Source organism: Lolium perenne, chromosome 1 (genome assembly GCF_019359855.2).
Source record: "Lolium perenne isolate Kyuss_39 chromosome 1, Kyuss_2.0, whole genome shotgun sequence".
Classification (NCBI taxonomy): Eukaryota; Viridiplantae; Streptophyta; class Magnoliopsida; order Poales; family Poaceae; genus Lolium; species Lolium perenne.
The window spans coordinates 269,742,424-269,760,199 of record NC_067244.2 but is presented as its reverse complement, the minus strand read 5'-3'; the positions used below and the strand labels follow the sequence as shown (position 1 = coordinate 269,760,199).

Below are 17,776 nucleotides of genomic sequence, written 5' to 3'. Positions count from 1 at the left end.
GGCTACCCCTTGGCCATGTTGTCGACGCCGCTCCGATGTAGGAGGTGTAGGAGGAGGAGGAGAGGAGGCCGGAGGAGGAGGATAAGGTAGCCATCGTGGAGGAGACCGGAGGAGGAAGCCGTCGGGGAGGAGTAGAAGGTCATCGGTGCAAGAGAGGAGGTGGAGGTGAGGAGAAAATGAAGAAGAGGAGGAGGAGGGGATAAAGTGAGAGGAAGAGAATAATGGGTGGTGTATCGGACTGTCCTCAATATATGTGGTACGTGCACCGGTTGTATTTAAAAAAAATCATCAAAATCTAAAACCAGAAAAACCCCTATTTCCTTTTTGATACATTTTCATATAAAAAGACTTTTTCATCAGACATAAAAGCCGTTTTATCAAAAGATGGCATCATTTTGCAAAATAAAGTTAAAATTCATGTTTGTAAATTTTCCTAACAACTAGAACACATAACACATGGTCATATCGAAGGATTTTTTTCAAATTTCTATCATTTTCTATTATTGTTTTCAAATCCAAAAAGGCGATCCACGGAGGGAGGAGTCGGTGCTGGTGTGGGCGAAGGCGGCAGAGGAGTCGGCGGTCTCCCTTGGGCCAGAGCGGAGGCCCGCGGTTGGTCAGGTCATCTCACTGAGCAAGGTCGTCGACCTCGCTATTACCGATGGCCATCTCCATGGCCTCATCCTCCGTGAGGTTCGGCAGTTGGAGTTCATCCTCCTCATCCAAGGCATCGTTCTCGTCCTCGTCATCGTCGAAGCGGACAATGAGCTCCCGGTTGAAGAAGTCGATGTCGCCTAGGTAACCCACGCAGCGGTGCGGGTTGAACTCCCACCTCCCAAAGGTGGGCCAGTTGTAGGAGTCGAGGGAGAAGGCCGGATCATCGCGTAGATACTTCGGGAGGATGAATCTACCGTGGGGGATCTCGTACTTGCGCCTTCGTTCCTCGTGCAGCAACCGGAGGCACCGGGACACAACGGTGGTTGAGGTACCAGCCACCGCTCGGCATGCCCGCATCCTGCCAAGGGATTGGCCGGTTCTCCTCGAACAGCCAGTGGGCGAGTTCCACCGGTACCGGCGGTTGTGCGGGGTTTTCTTCTTCTTGGCACCCGAGGACCTAGACTCGATGTCGTGCTTTGTCTTGATGAATGGCCATCCCTTTCCCATGGAGATGTCGGTGGCGGTTGGTTGTCGGAGAAGTGTGGCCAGAATTTCCCTATTTAAAAGGTGGGTGCCACCTTCAACTACCGTACGGGACGCCCAAGCGCCGCACACGCCAACACTGGCGTGCGTGGAGGTGGGAAAGCCCCATTGACGCGGCGCGAGGACCAAACAGTCGCCGGAGCTACTACTCGCACGCAGAAGACGAAAAATACGCAATTGTTGGTAGGTGGGCCCAAAGGATGACAAGGCGCACATGTGCGATGACCGCGCAGCGTCCACGAAGGCGTATTCTCTGCAAATTTAGGCCGCGTTAGAGCATCTCCACCGGCGCGCCCCATAGAGACCCCAATAGCAATTTGGTGGTCCAGCGCCATTTTTGGGTCACACCGACGCGCCCAATAATGCGTTAGCACCATTTGGAGCCCAATACAATCGACGACAAACCCGTGCTAGTCCCTTCGCGCGGGGCTCCAAACTGGCGCGCCGGCACACGATGCCATGTCGGATTCCAAGGGCGGGACAAGCATGTCTGCGACTCTACGGCCGGCTCCATCTTAAATGCGACGCTTCGGATGCTCTGCGGCAGGTTGTTGTTAATGAAGCCACCGGCTCTCCCCGCGCATGCGCCGCCATAAATGCAACACCTCGAATGCTCTGCAACGAGTCAGCACCGCCTATTTAGTGTGCCCTCTTCGCTCACCTCCGCTATACTAGCCTCTCTACCACCGTCGCTCTCCTCACCTTCGTCGAACTCGCCTCTCCACAACAATGTCGTGCCGGCTGGCGACCACATACTCGATGCTAGGCCGGAACTTCAACTTCGACAAATCCGACGACTCCCAGTTCGACGAGTGGAACAAGGCTTTCGACGCGACCCGGGGCGGCGGAAGAGGTGGCGCGGTGGGGCGAGGAGCAACCGTTCCACTGCGACCCGGGGCAGGTGGCTATCTTGGCCTCCTTCAACGCGCATCATTTCCGGAGAATGAATGAGGAAGAGCTAGAGTATACCAACCAAGCCCACTTGAAGTACGCCACCGATATCTCGCGCCAACGGGCGTCCATGGAGGGGGAAAATCTCATGCTCATGGCGGCCGGCCGTCAGAGGCTGGTTCAGCTGAACGAACAGCGTCAGGCCGAGGCGGTCGCCCGCGAGCAAAGGAGGCTCGCCCAGAACGACGAGTCTCGTTAGTGGCAACAAAGGGCGGATAACGATGAGGAGGCATGCCTGTCGTGCATCCCAACCGATGGCTAGTAAATCAGGGTTTAATTCAGTATAGTTTAAAATTCAAGTTCCATTCAATTTTTATGTAAATAATCCTAAATTCGAATGAAATTCCTGCTAAAAGTTATTTGTAGGGATTCTCATTGGAGTCGATGATCTGTGCAACCTCTTCCCAACTTAGGGAGCAGGTGCTGACATATGGGGGGGCCTATTTAAGGAGCACCGGTGTGGAGACACTCTTAGAGCATCTCCAGCCGCGTCTCCCAAAGCGTCTTCAAAGGGATTTGGAGCATGCCGGACAAAAAAACATTTCCAGCCACGTGCCCCAAAGCCTCTTTTTGTCCGGGGCGGCCCAATACGGTGTCCGGCACCCAGAGCCCGTTCCTGGTACACAGGGGACGCTCGGGGCACACCGAACACACCGAAATGCGAGGCGTGGCGGGACCGGCACGTCAGCGGGTCATTCAAGTTTAAAACCTAACCGTGGCCTACCTCACGACGGAAGTTATTGGCGCGCAGTGACACACGAACGAAGCGTCGCAGCTTTGCCTTTCATGGCGAGGACGGGCAGGCGAGACGTCTCGTCGGTGCTGCGCAGCCTCCACGCGTTGCTGGCGTTCGCACGCCACCGCGTGTTCTCGCGCTTTCTTACCGCCGCTTCTGGCCTCTTCCCGCGCTATCTTCTCGCCGGCGTGTATAAAAGGCCCCCCGGCTCAATGGCAGCCACCACAGCCGCCGGCACCCCTTTCTCCCAAACCAGCACAGTCCTCGTCGCTCGAACACCACTCCGCAATGATGAACCGCCCCGGCGCCGGCCAGTTCCCTCCACCACCGTCTCCACCACCACCTCCACCACCGGAAGCACAGCAGTTCGACATCAACGCCGCCACGGAGGAAGAGTCGCGGCGACGCCGGTCGGAGCGGTGTCGTGCAGAGCGGCGGCATCGGCGGGAGGCAATCGAGCAACGGGAGCGTCAACAGCGGGAGGCGGCGGCGGGAGCGTCAGCAGCGGGAGACCCCGAAGCTGAGGAGAACGTGGCGTGGCAGGAGGCTGCGCTGGCGGACACCATTGCGGCGTTCGGCGCTGCCACGGCAGAAGAGGCGCGGCGGCGGCGGACAGAGGAGATGGCCGAGCGGTGGTGTGTAGAGCGGCAGCGCTAGCGCATGGAGTGGGAGCTATAGTACCGTGAACGGCGGGAGGCGGTGGAGCGTCAGCAGCGGCAGGCGGCGGAGGAGCATCAGCAGCGGCAGGCGGTGCTGGTGGCAACGGAGGCGGCCTGGGGGCGCGGGCGGATGCGTTGGCGGCGCAACTGGAGGCGTAAATGGAGGAGGAGGAGGAGGAGGAGGAGGAGGCGGAGGACGACGACGACTTCGAGTGGTCCGACGACGATGGGTCGCACCCGGACGAGGCGGCGGATCAGCAACGAGTGCTCGTCGAGTCCTTGGAGTCGGAGAAGAAGCTCCAAGATGACGCCCGTGCCCACGAGTTTTTGGTCGCTCGCACCTATAAACAATAACTTACGAGTTATTTTGGGTCGGGCCGTGTCATGGTATTAGCAGCGAGGAAGAGGAGGGAGAGGAGAGGCGCCCTCTCCGTGGGTTTTCTTGCGGGCAAAAGGTCCGTCCATGTGACAGCCCTGGCTGGTTAGCTCAGGTTTTGTATCAAGCACAGCAGTAAACATCTACTGCTCCAGCTAGCAAGTGTGGAGTGTGGTGGCTGGCACTGGCAGTAAGAAAGGAGGTGGAGAGGCAGCAGAAGGCGACATGGTAGATGATGGAATCAGGCAGCGGCCAGCCCAGTGTAGTCTGTAGGCGGGCGCATGGGTGGACCCTCGTGAAGGTGATGTGACGGACGGCTTTTGTCCCATTCATCCCTCTCCTCTCCTCTCCTCTCCTCTTCTTCCCCTGCCGCTCTTCTTCCCCTGCTCCGCCTATAAAGCTCGCCTCCGCCGGCCTCCACCCCTTCCAATCTCTCCTCTCTCAATTCATTTCATTCATTCATACCACCCAGCCCCATCCTACTCCAATCAGTGAAGCTCGTCCTCCTCCTCGTCCCCAGCTAGGTCCGCCGCCACCCGCCGCTCTACTCACCACCCATCCATCCTTCCTTCTCATATCAAGAAACACATCACCAAAGAACAAGAAGCATCCAGGATGTTCGCCGACGCGGGGTTCGGCTTCTCGGCCTACTCGCCGCCGGGCTACTCGCCGGCCTTCACCCACCCGGACTTCTCCTCCACCTTCACCGCCTCGCAGCCAACTGCCGCTGCTCCTGGCCTCATGTCTCCCCTTCCTCTTCTGCCTACAGCGCAAGAAGACGCCATCTACGCCCACCTCGTGAGTATCTTTCCCCTCCCCCTTCTTACCTCGATGCTTGCTTGGTTGCAGTAAGTAATAATCTTGTCTTCTGTTCCATCGGAAAGCAAAACAAACTCATAATAATTTACACAAAACAGTTTGTGGTTTCCCCCCTCACTTGTCTTCTCTCCTATGAACAAGAAGAACACAGCGGCGGGTGCTTGTCTGAATCTGCCTGCGTCCTAGACCAACTTTGAAAATTAAATTAGTAAAATAAAATAAAGCTGGTGCACCCTCAATTCGCTTTGCACTGCCGCTGCCGCTGCCGGGGCCGCCGTCATTTGGACAAACCGGAACGTCGCTTTCCGCTTCTTGTTCTCGCTCGCGCCCCCACCGCTGAAATCGACCGCCTGTCGGGCCGAATTGTTAACTTAATTGCAAACTCCTCACCTCATGTCATGCACCACTAATTATATGGACACAACAAGGGAGGTGTCAACTAGAACCCTCCCCCTTTTCTTCCTCCACTAATCAAACTAAATATCTATGTCGCCCATTTTAGTTAACCTCCCTCGTTGGCCCTTTCTTTGTTCCAAGTATATGCTAATAAATAAGTGCTACTAAAGTGCTTGTCATCAACATCAATCAAACAAATACGCACATAGGCTGCAGGCACATTTTTAGCTACTCATAAACATCCACATCGTCTACGTCCTCGCTGATCGATGATTCATCAGCATCAATCAGTACACTCTTGTCTTAAATACCTGCAACTCTCCTACTGATGGACAGAGGGCGATTTCGCTCAGATGCATCCATCTTGTGCTGTTGGATTGCTGCTGGTTTTCAGATGTCACTTGCTCTGCTTCCTGCAAACACTACTCACGCCGCTAAATGAGCATCCCCATCCAATAAGAATACTAGTACAACTTTTCATTTCCCTTTTCGCCTTGAATCTTCCTACCAAAAACCTCTCTGATCTTTTCAAAGTCACACACAGGCTGCTGGGATATTAGCTGCCAGATCGAGTCCTTTTTTGGCCAATTTAAGATGCTCATCAGATGCCCCTGTCCATCAGTGAAGTGCAGCGGTATATGCTCTGCTCTGCTACTACCATACCAGCATGACACTGACTTGCTCTTGGTTGACATGTGCATAAGCACACCACCTTAACTACACTACAACAGATGCAGACTTAGATATTGCTACCTTAGCTCTAACACGTCTCCTACAGCCCCCACTCAACAAACCACTTGTCTGTAACTACTTGGCTTTATTTACTCTTGTCTCTTTACTCAATGAGTGAGCGAGCTACCTTTCCCATGTCTGTTAGCACTCAGTTTCAGTTAAGCTGGAGATTATTATTATTGTACCTGTGCTGAAATGAAGTACTCCCTCTGATTGATATTACTTGCCACTAGTATGGATGTACCTAGAACTAAAATATGGCTAGGTGCATCTATATTAGTGGCAACTAATATGGATCAGATGGAGTAACTTAATTAATTCTGAGTGCCGGAAATCAAGTTCGTTTGTTTGTCATTTCATTTTAAGTTCATCAAGCTTACTCCTCAACCCTGACATATCATCTTTGATGTGAAAAATTAACAGGGAGACATGGGGCAGCCATCCTTGATATCAGAGTACGACCTGGGAGGGGAAGGGGACCTGTTCAAGGCTCCCGAGCCCATCATCGACGAGCCGCCGCTGCTCGGCCTCGACGACCCGGTCGCGGCCGCCATCTCCATGATGTCCAACAACGCAATGGACTCAATGGACGACACGATCAAGGCCTCGTCCATGGGCCTGAGCGAGGTGCTGTATGAGTGCGAGAAGGAGCTCATGGAGAAGTCGGCGATCGAGGAGACCATCTCCGAGCTGCTCGACGTCAAGATCCCCATGCTGCAGGTCGAAGATGTAGTCACTGCTGGAGACGATGTCCGAGCATCAGCTGCTAGTGAGTGCTCGCTGCAGAAGAGCGTCAGCTCTGGGTGCCTCAACTCCGCGGAATGGGTGAACGGGTCGGTGAGGCCCAACTTCCTGGACTTCCAGGGGCTCGACTTCGAGGCGGCGTTCGGGCTCAGGAGGGCTTACAGCGAGGGAGACATCCAGGTATGATGTGATCGATGATACTTTTCTTTTCACTCTTGCACTGCACTACACAGAACCACACATATATGGAATTATTGTGACAAGCACTGGCTGGCTCTTGTTGTATCTCAAATGAAGAGCCCAGCTGTCGACAAAAGGGACGCCAAGTACAAAAACCGAACCAGAAAGGCATTGCTTTTGCACTGCACTGGACAAAGCTTGCTGTAGATATAGTTGAGTTGTGTGCTTTTGTGCAAGAGAAAAGGCGGTTAAGTAAAGCTATGAACATGGCGCTAGCTAGCTACTGATGTGATGTGATTTCAGATGTTACTAATTCTGCCCAAAGCAAACTCTCCCATTAATGACCTGGTCTCCCCTTTAGCTCATACAGGGGATGCATATACCTACTGTGCACACTCACCTACTGTGTTACTTCTTAAATTACCAATTAATATAACTTGTAAGATATTAGTATGTATTTTCCAATTTACACGCCCGCGTGAAGTATTTCGCAATGGTACATAAATGACACGTCATTCTGATGTGTTTAGGTGGATTATCATGCATGTAAAGTTTTTTTTTCTCATATTGCAGGCCTACTATTGGTTACTTAATAGAAATTTTATATTCTTTTACAGAATCTTGGTGCCAATACCCCTAGGCCCGGGAATTCAGGAAATGTTGAGAGGCTTGTGACCATCAGTGACCTGAAAACAGAGGAAAGGAAGCAGAAGCTCTCCAGGTACAGGAAGAAGAAGATCAAGAGAAACTTTGGCAGAAAGATCAAGGTATGCAAACATTCTGTTCTTTACACAATTAAGGTTGGCAAAATGCAAGATGAGTAAGTAATAAAATGTTTTCAATTCTCTGTCGCAGTACGCCTGCAGGAAGGCTCTGGCAGACAGCCAGCCAAGGGTGCGAGGGCGGTTCGCTAAGATGGATGACGGCGACATGCTCAAGCCCAGGAAGTAGCTAGTAGATAATGGAAGGCCGCTGCAAAGCCAAGCCTGCAAGGAAGAAGGAAGACAAGACTGCATGCAAGGGGATTAAGCCGCTGCCGAGCTGCCAGCAAGCTCGGTGGCTTCTAGAAGCTTCTAGGAGACCTTCTAGGATGGCTGCCGTGCTGCGCTGCTGCCCGTCGGAATTAATTTTAGTTCGCTTCATCGATCCACTCCGTCGGGCGGCGTGCATTTTCTATTTCCCCTGTAATAATATGATGATCCTTTTGGCTGCAAGAGAGTGGAGAGCAGCTCCTCTAGCTAGCTAGGCTCCTCTGGTGTACAAAGGGTTTGAAGATGGTAATAATAATAACACTCAGCTCCTCTCTTGCCAGCCATGTAATAATCTTAATAGTCTTATTAATCTTAGCAATAGTTTTATTATGATTGCTAAGCTGACCTTCTCATAAAGTAAACTGTGGTTTGCTGTCAAGAAGAAGAGAGTTTTCTCTTCCATCCTCAGACTTCAGCCACAAGTAGTGATGACCTATCTACCTAAAAAAACAAATTGCCTATCAGTTTCAAGGCCCTAGCTTTCGACGGTGCAAGCCGCAAAGCAAAACTAACCTTGCAAAATTCTGTCCTATTAGTTTGCAAGAATCAACTGGTGAAAATCGCATCTTCGAAGACTTCCCCCCTCCCGCCAAAAAAAACAACTCGCAATCACACATCCAGGAACGAAAACGAAAGCAAAAAAATAGACATCGCGGGCTACAGTGACTAAAGGAAAATTGCAGGGAATGAACCAAGGTTTAAAATAGCGTGCTAAAAGAAATAGCGGCGGCATCCTTCAAATGCTATGCATGCTATATCGTGCTAATAACGTGCTATATTTAAAATAGTGTTTTAAAAAAACACTAGATAAAGTCTAAAAATAAAATATTTCAGTCCCAAAGTTACGGATTCATACATACATAATCACATACAAAATTAATTCTCCAATTTTTCAAAACAAAATATCTCAAATTCTCTGCCGCCATTTTAATTAACCTCCCTCATTGGCCCTTCACCCTTTCCAATAAAAATACATCTTTTCGTTTCCCCTTTGGCCTTGAATCTTCTCACCAAAAATCTCCCCAATCTTTTCAAAGTGACAAACAGGGTGCTGGGATATTAGTTTCCCTTTAGCTGCCAAATCGACTTCTTCTGGACCAATTTAAGATGCTGATCAGATGCCCGTATATGCTTCTGCTCTGCTAGTAGCAGACGAGCATGACAGTGACTTGCTGTAAGTTGACATGTGCATGATATTGCTAGCTAGCTCTAACACGACTCCTACAGTCCCCACTCAACAAACCTCTTGTTTCTAACTAGTACTTGGCTTTGTCTCTTAACTCAATGAGTGAGTGAACTACCTTGCCCATGTCTGTTACTCAGTTTCAGATAAGTTAGATATTATTATTATTATTATTATACTTGTTCGAAATGAACTACAGTAGCTTAATTCATTCCGAGTGCCAGAAATCAAGTTCTTTTGTTTGCCATTTTAGCTTAAGACCATCTCCGAGCTGCTGGACGTCAAGATCCCCATGCTGCAGATCGAAGATGTAGTCACTGCTGGAAACGATGTCCGAGCCTCAGCTGCTAGTGAGTGCTCGCTGCAGAAGAGCGTCAGCTCTGGGTGCCTCTATGAAAGTAACTCACGATATTGTGGTTGTCGATCTAGCCTCTAGGGCCTCGACGTGACATATATATATATATTAGACATACAGATTACATCGTATACAAGTAGGACTCGGTACACAACGTACCGACTATGTACTCTCCTACGTACAACAATACAACTCGTTTAACACTCCCCCTCAATCATAACTTATCTAAGTTAAGATTGCGTCGAAACATCACGAGTTGTCTAGTAGAAAGAGATTTAGTAAACCCATCAGCAAGTTGATCTCCTGACGGTATAAAGCGTATGTCCAAAAGTTTCTTAGCCACTCTCTCACGAACGAAATGATAGTCCACTTCTATATGCTTTGTCCTTGCATGAAACACTGGATTAGCAGAGAGATAGGTGGCTCCAATATTGTCACACCATAAACATGCAGCCCTAGGCTATGGTACTCCCAACTCCTTCAACAAAGTTTGTACCCATATAACTTCAGCTTTAGCATTAGCCAATGCTTTGTACTCAGCCTCTATACTAGATCGTGAAACTGTAGCTTGTTTTCTAGCACACCATGAGATCAAGTTTGACCCCAAGAACACAGCAAATCCACCTGTAGATCTTCGATCATCTGGACATCCTGCCCAGTCAGCATCTGAAAATGCACTCACCAGAATAGCGTCAGACTTACAAAGTCTCAGTCCAACAGAGATAGTTCCCCTGAGATATCTCAATATCCTCTTTACTGCTGTCCAGTGAAGCGTGGTAGGAGCATGCAAAAACTGGCAAACCTTATTAACAGAGAATGCTATATCAGGTCTTGTAAGAGTAAGATATTGCAATGCTCCAACTATACTTCTGTACCGAGTGGAATCTTCACTGCTCAAAACTTCACCATCAGCAATAGACAACTTCTCTGACACGGACAAGGGGGTATCAACAGTTTTGCAGGATTGCATGTTGACACGCATAAGCAGATCATGAGCATACTTCTGCTGTGAGAGAAGAATACCATCTGAAGTCTTGTGTACTTCTATACCAAGAAAATAATGTAAAGCACCCAAGTCCTTGAGAGCAAATGCCATGCCAAGATCATGAAGTAAAGCATCAACAGCTTGGCTAGAAGAGCTGACTACAACAATGTCATCAACGTATATAAGCATATAGATAGACACTCCCCCTTTGTTGTAGAAAAAGAGCGAAGTATCAGCCTTGGAAGCAGAAAAACCAAGAGCATGAAGCTTAGAGCTTAGGCGTGCATACCAAGCACGAGGAGCTTGTTTCAAGCCATAAAGAGCCTTATCCAACTTACAGATGTGATCCAGACGAGCAGGATCCTCATAACCAGGAGGCTGCCGCATATAGACCTCTTCTTCAAGAACACCATGAAGGAACGCGTTCTTCACATCTAGTTGCCGTAGTTGCCAATTACGAGAGACTGCTAGAGCAAGAACCAAACGAATAGTGGCTGCCTTGACCACAGGACTAAATGTATCTTCATAGTCAATACCATAGCGCTGCTTGAACCCTTTTGCAATAAGACGAGCCTTGTACCTATCAATAGTACCATCAGCCTTCTTCTTCACTTTATAGACCCACTTACAATCAATAATGTTGCGACTAGGATCAGAAGGAACAAGATGCCAGGTTTGATTTCTCATAAGCGCAGAAAACTCTTCATCATCCATGGCTTGTTTCCAATGAGCAACACTCAACGCATCCTGCAGATTAGCCGGCTCACTAGTGGCTGAAAAATGTGCAAACCGACCCTTGTCATACCTGATGGTACCGTCAGTAAGAACCTTGGGTTGGAAAATTCCTCGTTGAGATCGAGTAACAGGGCGAGGAGCCGGAGCAGCAGACGTGACAGCCGGAGGAGATCCACGCAAATCAGCAGAACCACCAGACCCGGCCACAGAAGATCCGGGCACAGAGTCAGCCGCAGAGGGCACAGAGCGGGAACCCGCGCGTCGGGCAGCAGGACCAGGAGAGGTCGCCATCACGGGTCCCACCGAATCTGGCGCAGACGACAGCGGCGAACCAGAAGACGCCGCATGGCCAGGGGAGACAGCAGAATCAGCGTCAGCGCCTGGCACGTGATCCGAAGCGGACCCCAACGATCCCGAGGCAGATCTTGTCTCCTCAGAGGGGAAATTAGCAGAATCAGCGCCATGATCATTGCTTGACGAAAAATCATCAGATTCCTGTGTAACAGACTCAGCAGGAACAGGATTAGCAGGGTTAGCATCAACATTAGCTCCTAAATCATCACCCCCAATCATAGGTAAATGGAGATGTGGAGAGAGAAGGGAAATTTCAGCACGCAATTTGTGCACCGGCATTAGGATGAAGAGTAGCAAACGGAAAAACTGACTCATCAAACACAACATCTCGTGAAATATACCCAGTGGAGATATCAAGACACTTATAGCCCTTGTGAAGACTACTATAACCAAGAAAGGCACATTGTTTGGACCGAAACTGAAGTTTTCGATTGTTGTAGGGACGAAGATTAGGCCAAACCGCACACCCAAAAATTCGCAAAAAGGAGTAGTCAGGCTTGGTGTTAAAGAGGCGCTCAAGCGGAGACTGAGAAGCAATGACTTTGCTTGGAAGACGGTTAATTAAATAGACCGCCGTGGAGAACGCCTCATCCCAAAACTTGAGAGGCATGGATGCGTGTGCAAGAAGAGATAGGCCAACCTCAACAATGTGTCGATGTTTACGCTCAGCAGACCCATTCTGTTGATGAGCATGGGGGCATGAAACATGATGAGTGATCCCAACCTTTTGAAAAAAAGAATTGAGTTTTTGATATTCACCACCCCAGTCAGTTTGTAGTGCAAGAATTTTCTTATCAAGGAGTCTCTCTACATGATGTTGAAAGTCATGAAATCTCTGAAACACATCAGATTTATTGCGTAATAAATATATCCAAGTGTATTTGCTATAGTCATCAATAAAACTGACATAATAATTATTTCGACCAACAGAAGCTGGGGCAGGACCCCAAACATCAGAAAACACAAGTTCTAGAGGAGCAGAAGATACACTAGTGGACTTGGGATAAGGTAACTGATGACTCTTAGCCTTTTGACAGGCATCACAAACTGACCCTTTATTTGACTCACTAAACTGAATATCATTGTCCCGAAGAATTTGATGAACTATAGCTGAGGAAGGATGCCCTAAACGCCGATGCCAATGAGAGGAAGATTGTTGGACGCCAAGTGCTTGTCTCCCGGATGCCAATGACGAAGGAGGAAGCGGATAGAGGCCCCCAACACATCTACCTTCCAGAAGAATTCTCCTCGTGTCCTGATCCTTAAGAAAGAAGTGATTAGGCCAATATTCAGCAAAGGCATGGTTATCTTTTGTAAGCTGATGAGTAGAAAGGAGACTTTTGGTGGCTTGAGGTACATGAAGGATGTTATTAAGGTGGAGATCATGATTAGGGGTATGATATAAGGAATGACCAATGTGATGTATACCCATACCTGAACCATTGGCGTTGTGGACTTGATCGGGACCGTGATAGCGATCTCTTACAGTCAGCTTGTCGAGTTCTCCTGTAATATGGTCCGTTGCTCCTGTGTCGCTGTACCAATTTGTATCGATACCATAGGAACTTGTCGCTGCACCAACAGACTTCTCACCTTGAGGCTGATAATTTTTATTGAAGCGCTTCCAACAGCGAAACGCCGGGTGCCCTATCTTGCCACAGATCTGGCAAATTACGCCAGGAGCTCCACCTTGACCACGTCCTCCCCCACCTTGACGATTCTGGTACTGTCCGCCATGTGAGGAATAACCACCTCCTCCACTGTTGTTCTGAGGATAGTACCCTCCTCCAGAATTGTAGGATTGTGACCCATTGCCACGTCTTCCATCATTGCTACGCCCGCCACCGCTGCGGCCTCCGCGCTGTCCAAAACCACCACCGCCTCCACGACTTCCATATCCACCACGTGAGGCTGCATTGACAGAGAGATCATTGCCGCCAAGGTTTCCATTGTTCCCAGAAATTCTTCCTTCTAGACGTGCTTCATAAGGTAGGAACATGGAGTATAGATCACTGATTGAAACCTTCGTTGCAGTCTTCAACAACGCAGTGATTGACGCAACAAATCCATCATACTGATCATCTAGACCAGCCAGGATATAAGAGATGATCTGTGCTTCATCCAATTTCTGCCCTGCATTTGCCATCTCATCAGCAAGGGCTTTGATCCGGCCAAAATATGCCTTGCCGGTCATGTTCTCCTTCTGAGTCTTGGCCAGCACAGTACGTAGCTGCACAATCCGACTCTGAGAGACGGCGGAGAACATCTCTGTCACCGACGCCCACACCTCTGCCGATCTTTCAAGCCCGGCAACCTGGACCAAAACTTCCCTCGTCATGTTTCTGAGAAGATAGCCCAGCACTGTCTGATCTTGCAAGATCCATCTTGCGTAGGCGGGGTTAGGAATCTGCACTTCATCCCCTTTGTCGTCCTTGGAGACGATCTCTGTCTCCGGCGCCTTGATCGAGCCGTCAAGGTAGCCAACCAGCTGAGCGCCCCTTGTTAGATAACGTAATCGCTTGTGATACGTTTAGCTTATGTTAGTTGTAATAGGACTCAAGTTACCTAGTCCTATACGTTGTATCTAGCACCGACCTATGTCAGCATATAAATAAACGAGAACAGGGACTCGATGTGTATCCGAGTAGCCCAGACTACCTGATCAGATTATTCGTTTTACATGGTATCAGAGCCGCTCTTCCGCCTAGATCGCCAGGCTCCATCGCTCGCCGCCGTCTTCATCGAGTCGGCCATGGCGTCTTCTTCGCAGAATCCGCCGATCAACCTCGGCCTGCCCCCGCGCGAGCTTCTTACTCGCGAGAATCACCCGACATGGCGATCTCAGGTCCTACCTGCGATTCGTGGCGCCCAACTCGTCGGTGCCTTGACGGAACTGATCGCCCCGCCTGCCCAAATCGTCGATGTCCCCGCTGATCCTGCTACTGGAACTCCGGCCAAGATGAAGGCAAATCCGGAGTATGCTGCATGGATCTCCCGGGACCAGATAGTCCTTTCCTACTTGCTGCAATCCCTGCACCCGAAGGAAGTTCTTCCGCACGTCCATCGCATTGAGACAACCGCGGGAGTCTGGCGTGCCATCGAAGAGATGTTCGCCGCACAAAGCGAGGCCAAAGTAACCAACCTTCTGGTCGCCCTCGCCAATACAAAAAAGCTACAGATGACAACAGCTGAATTCCTTTCAAAGATGCAACGTCTCGCTGATGAACTCGTTGCCGCCGGACACCCCCTTCCAGATCGGCAATTGGTGTCCTATATACTTGCCGGTCTCGGCAAAGACTACAATGCCCTAGTTGCCGCGCTTGGCGATGTCACTACTCCAATCTCGCTCAGCATGCTATACTCACAGATTCACTCCTATGATCAGCGTCAGCTCTTGCTTGCCGGCCCTGCTGAACCAGAGTTTGAATCCTCCGCCAATGCCGTGTCCAGGCAATGGCGCTCTCGCCCCTCCAATGATGGCAACTATAACAACAATCCTCGCCGTGATGACCGTCGTGATGGTCGTCGAGATGATCGCCGTGACGGACGACGGGATGATCGTCCCAACCAAGGCCGTGGTGGTGGCCGTGGCTATCAAGGAGGTGGCCGTGGTCGTGGGCGTGGACGTCGCCGCACCACACCCTGGGTAGATGTCACTTGCCAGATCTGCGACAAAGAGGGGCATTATGCAAAGGATTGCTGGTCTCGATATTCCAATGATGATTATGCAGAAAAAGAAGTTCATGCTGCCTATGGCGTTGACACCAATTGGTACCAGGACTCCGGTGCCACTCACCATATTACCGGGGAGCTCAACAATTTGACCCTCCGGGACACCTACAAAGGGTACGACAAGGTCAACACTGCTAATGGACAAGGTATGAGTATTTCACATGTTGGTCACTCAATAATTCGAAACCCTACTCAAAATTTTCATCTTCGTAATGTTCTCCATGTTCCTAATGCCTCCAAAAATTTACTCTCCGTCCATCGATTCACATATGATAATCATGTCTTTATCGAGTTTCACCCTTTCTTCTTTTTGATCAAGGATCAGGTCACCCGGAGAGTCATCCATAGAGGACGGTGCGTTGGTGGCCTCTATCCTCTGATTTCTTCTTGGGTGGCATCAAATTCCTCCAAGCATGCGTTCTCAGCCACCAAGCCGTCCCAGTCTCAATGGCACAGTCGTTTAGGTCATCCCTCCTTAGATATTGTTAGGCAAATTTTAGGCAAGAATAAGCTCTCCTATGTTAAAGATACTTCTAGTATGTCCGTTTGTGATTCATGTCAACAGGCTAAAAGTCATCAGCTTCCATATCCTATTTCCACCAGTGTTTCCACAGTTCCCCTACAGTTGATTTTTTTCAGATGTTTGGGGTCCTGCACCTACTTCTGTTGGTCGTCATAATTATTATGTAAGCTTTATTGATGACTATAGTAAATTTACTTGGATTTATTTGCTCAAACACAAGTCTGATGTTCTTGCTGCCTTTATTAACTTTCAAAAACTCGTTGAACGCAAATTAAATTACGAGAAAAATTCGAACCATACAATCTGATGGAGGGGGTGAATACATCAAGTTCAACTCCCTCTGTTAAACACAGGGAATATCTCATCTTATGTCTTGTCCTCATGCTCATCAGCAAAACGGTGCTGCTGAAAGAAAGCATCGTCACATTGTTGAGGTTGGACTAGCCCTTCTTGCACATGCCGGTATGCCCTTAAAATTTTGGGATGAAGCCTTTCTTACTGCCACATATCTCATTAATATGCTCCCTAGTAAAGTCATCAACAATGATACACCTGTGCATCGTCTCCTTGGAACACACCCAAATTATTCCTCTCTTCGTGTGTTTGGCTGCGCTTGCTGGCCCAATCTTAGACCCTACAATAAACGCAAGCTAGCATTCCGCTCCAAACAATGTGTCTTCCTTGGGTACAGCCCTCGCCATAAGGGGGTTAAATGTCTTGAAGTTGCTACTGGCAGGGTTTATGTCTCTCGTGATGTAGTTTTTGATGAGGCTGTTTTTCCTTTCAAGTCTCTACACCCCAATCTTTGGTGCACTTCTTCGCAAAGAAATCCTCCTCCTTGATCCCACTCTTCGCAATTTTGAGTTGGGCAACGATTTAATTGATGTCGTACATGTGTCTAACACTCATGCTTCTAATACAAGTGCTAGTGCTGTTCCTCAGGTACCAGGTGATGCGGATCGAGCAGGAGAAAATTCGGGGCAAAACGCTGCCTCAAGTCGCTCAAATTGGTCCTTTGAAGATTCGGCAGGAAACGACAAAGACGCATTTCGGTGCTGATTCTGCAGCCGAGATCGGGATCGGGATCCGCGCCATCTAATCGAGACCGGGTCGGCGCCACACGCCCACAGGCAGCCCCACGGGTCTCCGCAGTCCTCTCTTCGATCTTCTGCGGCCCGCTCGCCCGTGGCCTCCTCCTCGGCCCCGCAATCCGCCACACCCGCCACTCCTCGCCGCAGCAGATCCCCGACCGAATCTCCCGTGGCTCCACCCTCGCCATCCGACAGATCGCTATCCCCTGCTACCAGCAGCGATGGTAGCGGGTCTGCTGTGTCCACCACAGCTGTGGCTCCGCCTGTGCCACCTCCTGTGCCACCTCCTGTTCGCCATAATACGCGATCTTCTCGTGGTATTGTCAAACCTCGAGAATACAAGGATGGGACAGTCCGTTGGCTCCTTTCTTGCACTACTGATATTCCTTCCAACCTTACATCTGCTTTGGCTGACCCGCACTGGCAAGGTGCCATGGATGAAGAGTATAATGCGCTTATGCAAAATAAAACATGGAGGCTTGTTCCACCACAGAGAGGTACAAATATCATTGACTGTCGGTGGATTTACAAAATAAAAAGGAAGGCTGATGGAACTATTGACAGATACAAGGCCCGTCTGGTAGCCAAAGGATTTAAGCAGCGATATGGTATTGACTATGAAGAAACTTTCAGTCCAGTTGTTAAAATTGCTACAGTTCGTCTTGTCTTAGCACTTGCTGTTTCTAAAGGATGGAGCTTGCGCCAGTTAGATGTTAAGAACGCGTTTCTCCATGGCGTTCTGGAAGAGGAAGTCTATATGCGACAACCACCTGGGTATGAAGATAAGTTGAGACCTAATTATATTTGCAAACTTGACAAGGCGTTATATGGGCTTAAGCAGGCGCCTAGAGCATGGTATTCCCGGTTGAGTCTGAAACTTCTTGCTCTTGGCTTTGTTGCTGCTAAGTCTGACACTTCTTTGTTTATTTACCGGAAGTCCCATGTTACGATCTTCATGTTAATCTATGTTGATGACATAATTGTGGCAAGTTCT

At 49.5% G+C, this 17,776-nt stretch overlaps 1 protein-coding gene across 1 annotated transcript; it reads left to right on the top strand.

Annotated features, from left to right (window-relative positions):
- Positions 1-4,333: 4,333 nt before the first annotated feature.
- LOC127327932 (uncharacterized) lies at positions 4,334-8,154 on the top strand. The gene is made up of 4 exons (XM_051354753.1): positions 4,334-4,720; positions 6,293-6,793; positions 7,411-7,560; positions 7,649-8,154. The coding sequence occupies exons 1-4, from the start codon at positions 4,538-4,540 to the stop codon at positions 7,742-7,744; spliced, it is 930 nt and encodes a 309-aa protein (XP_051210713.1). The 5' UTR covers positions 4,334-4,537; the 3' UTR covers positions 7,745-8,154.
- The last annotated feature ends 9,622 nt before the right edge of the window (positions 8,155-17,776 follow it).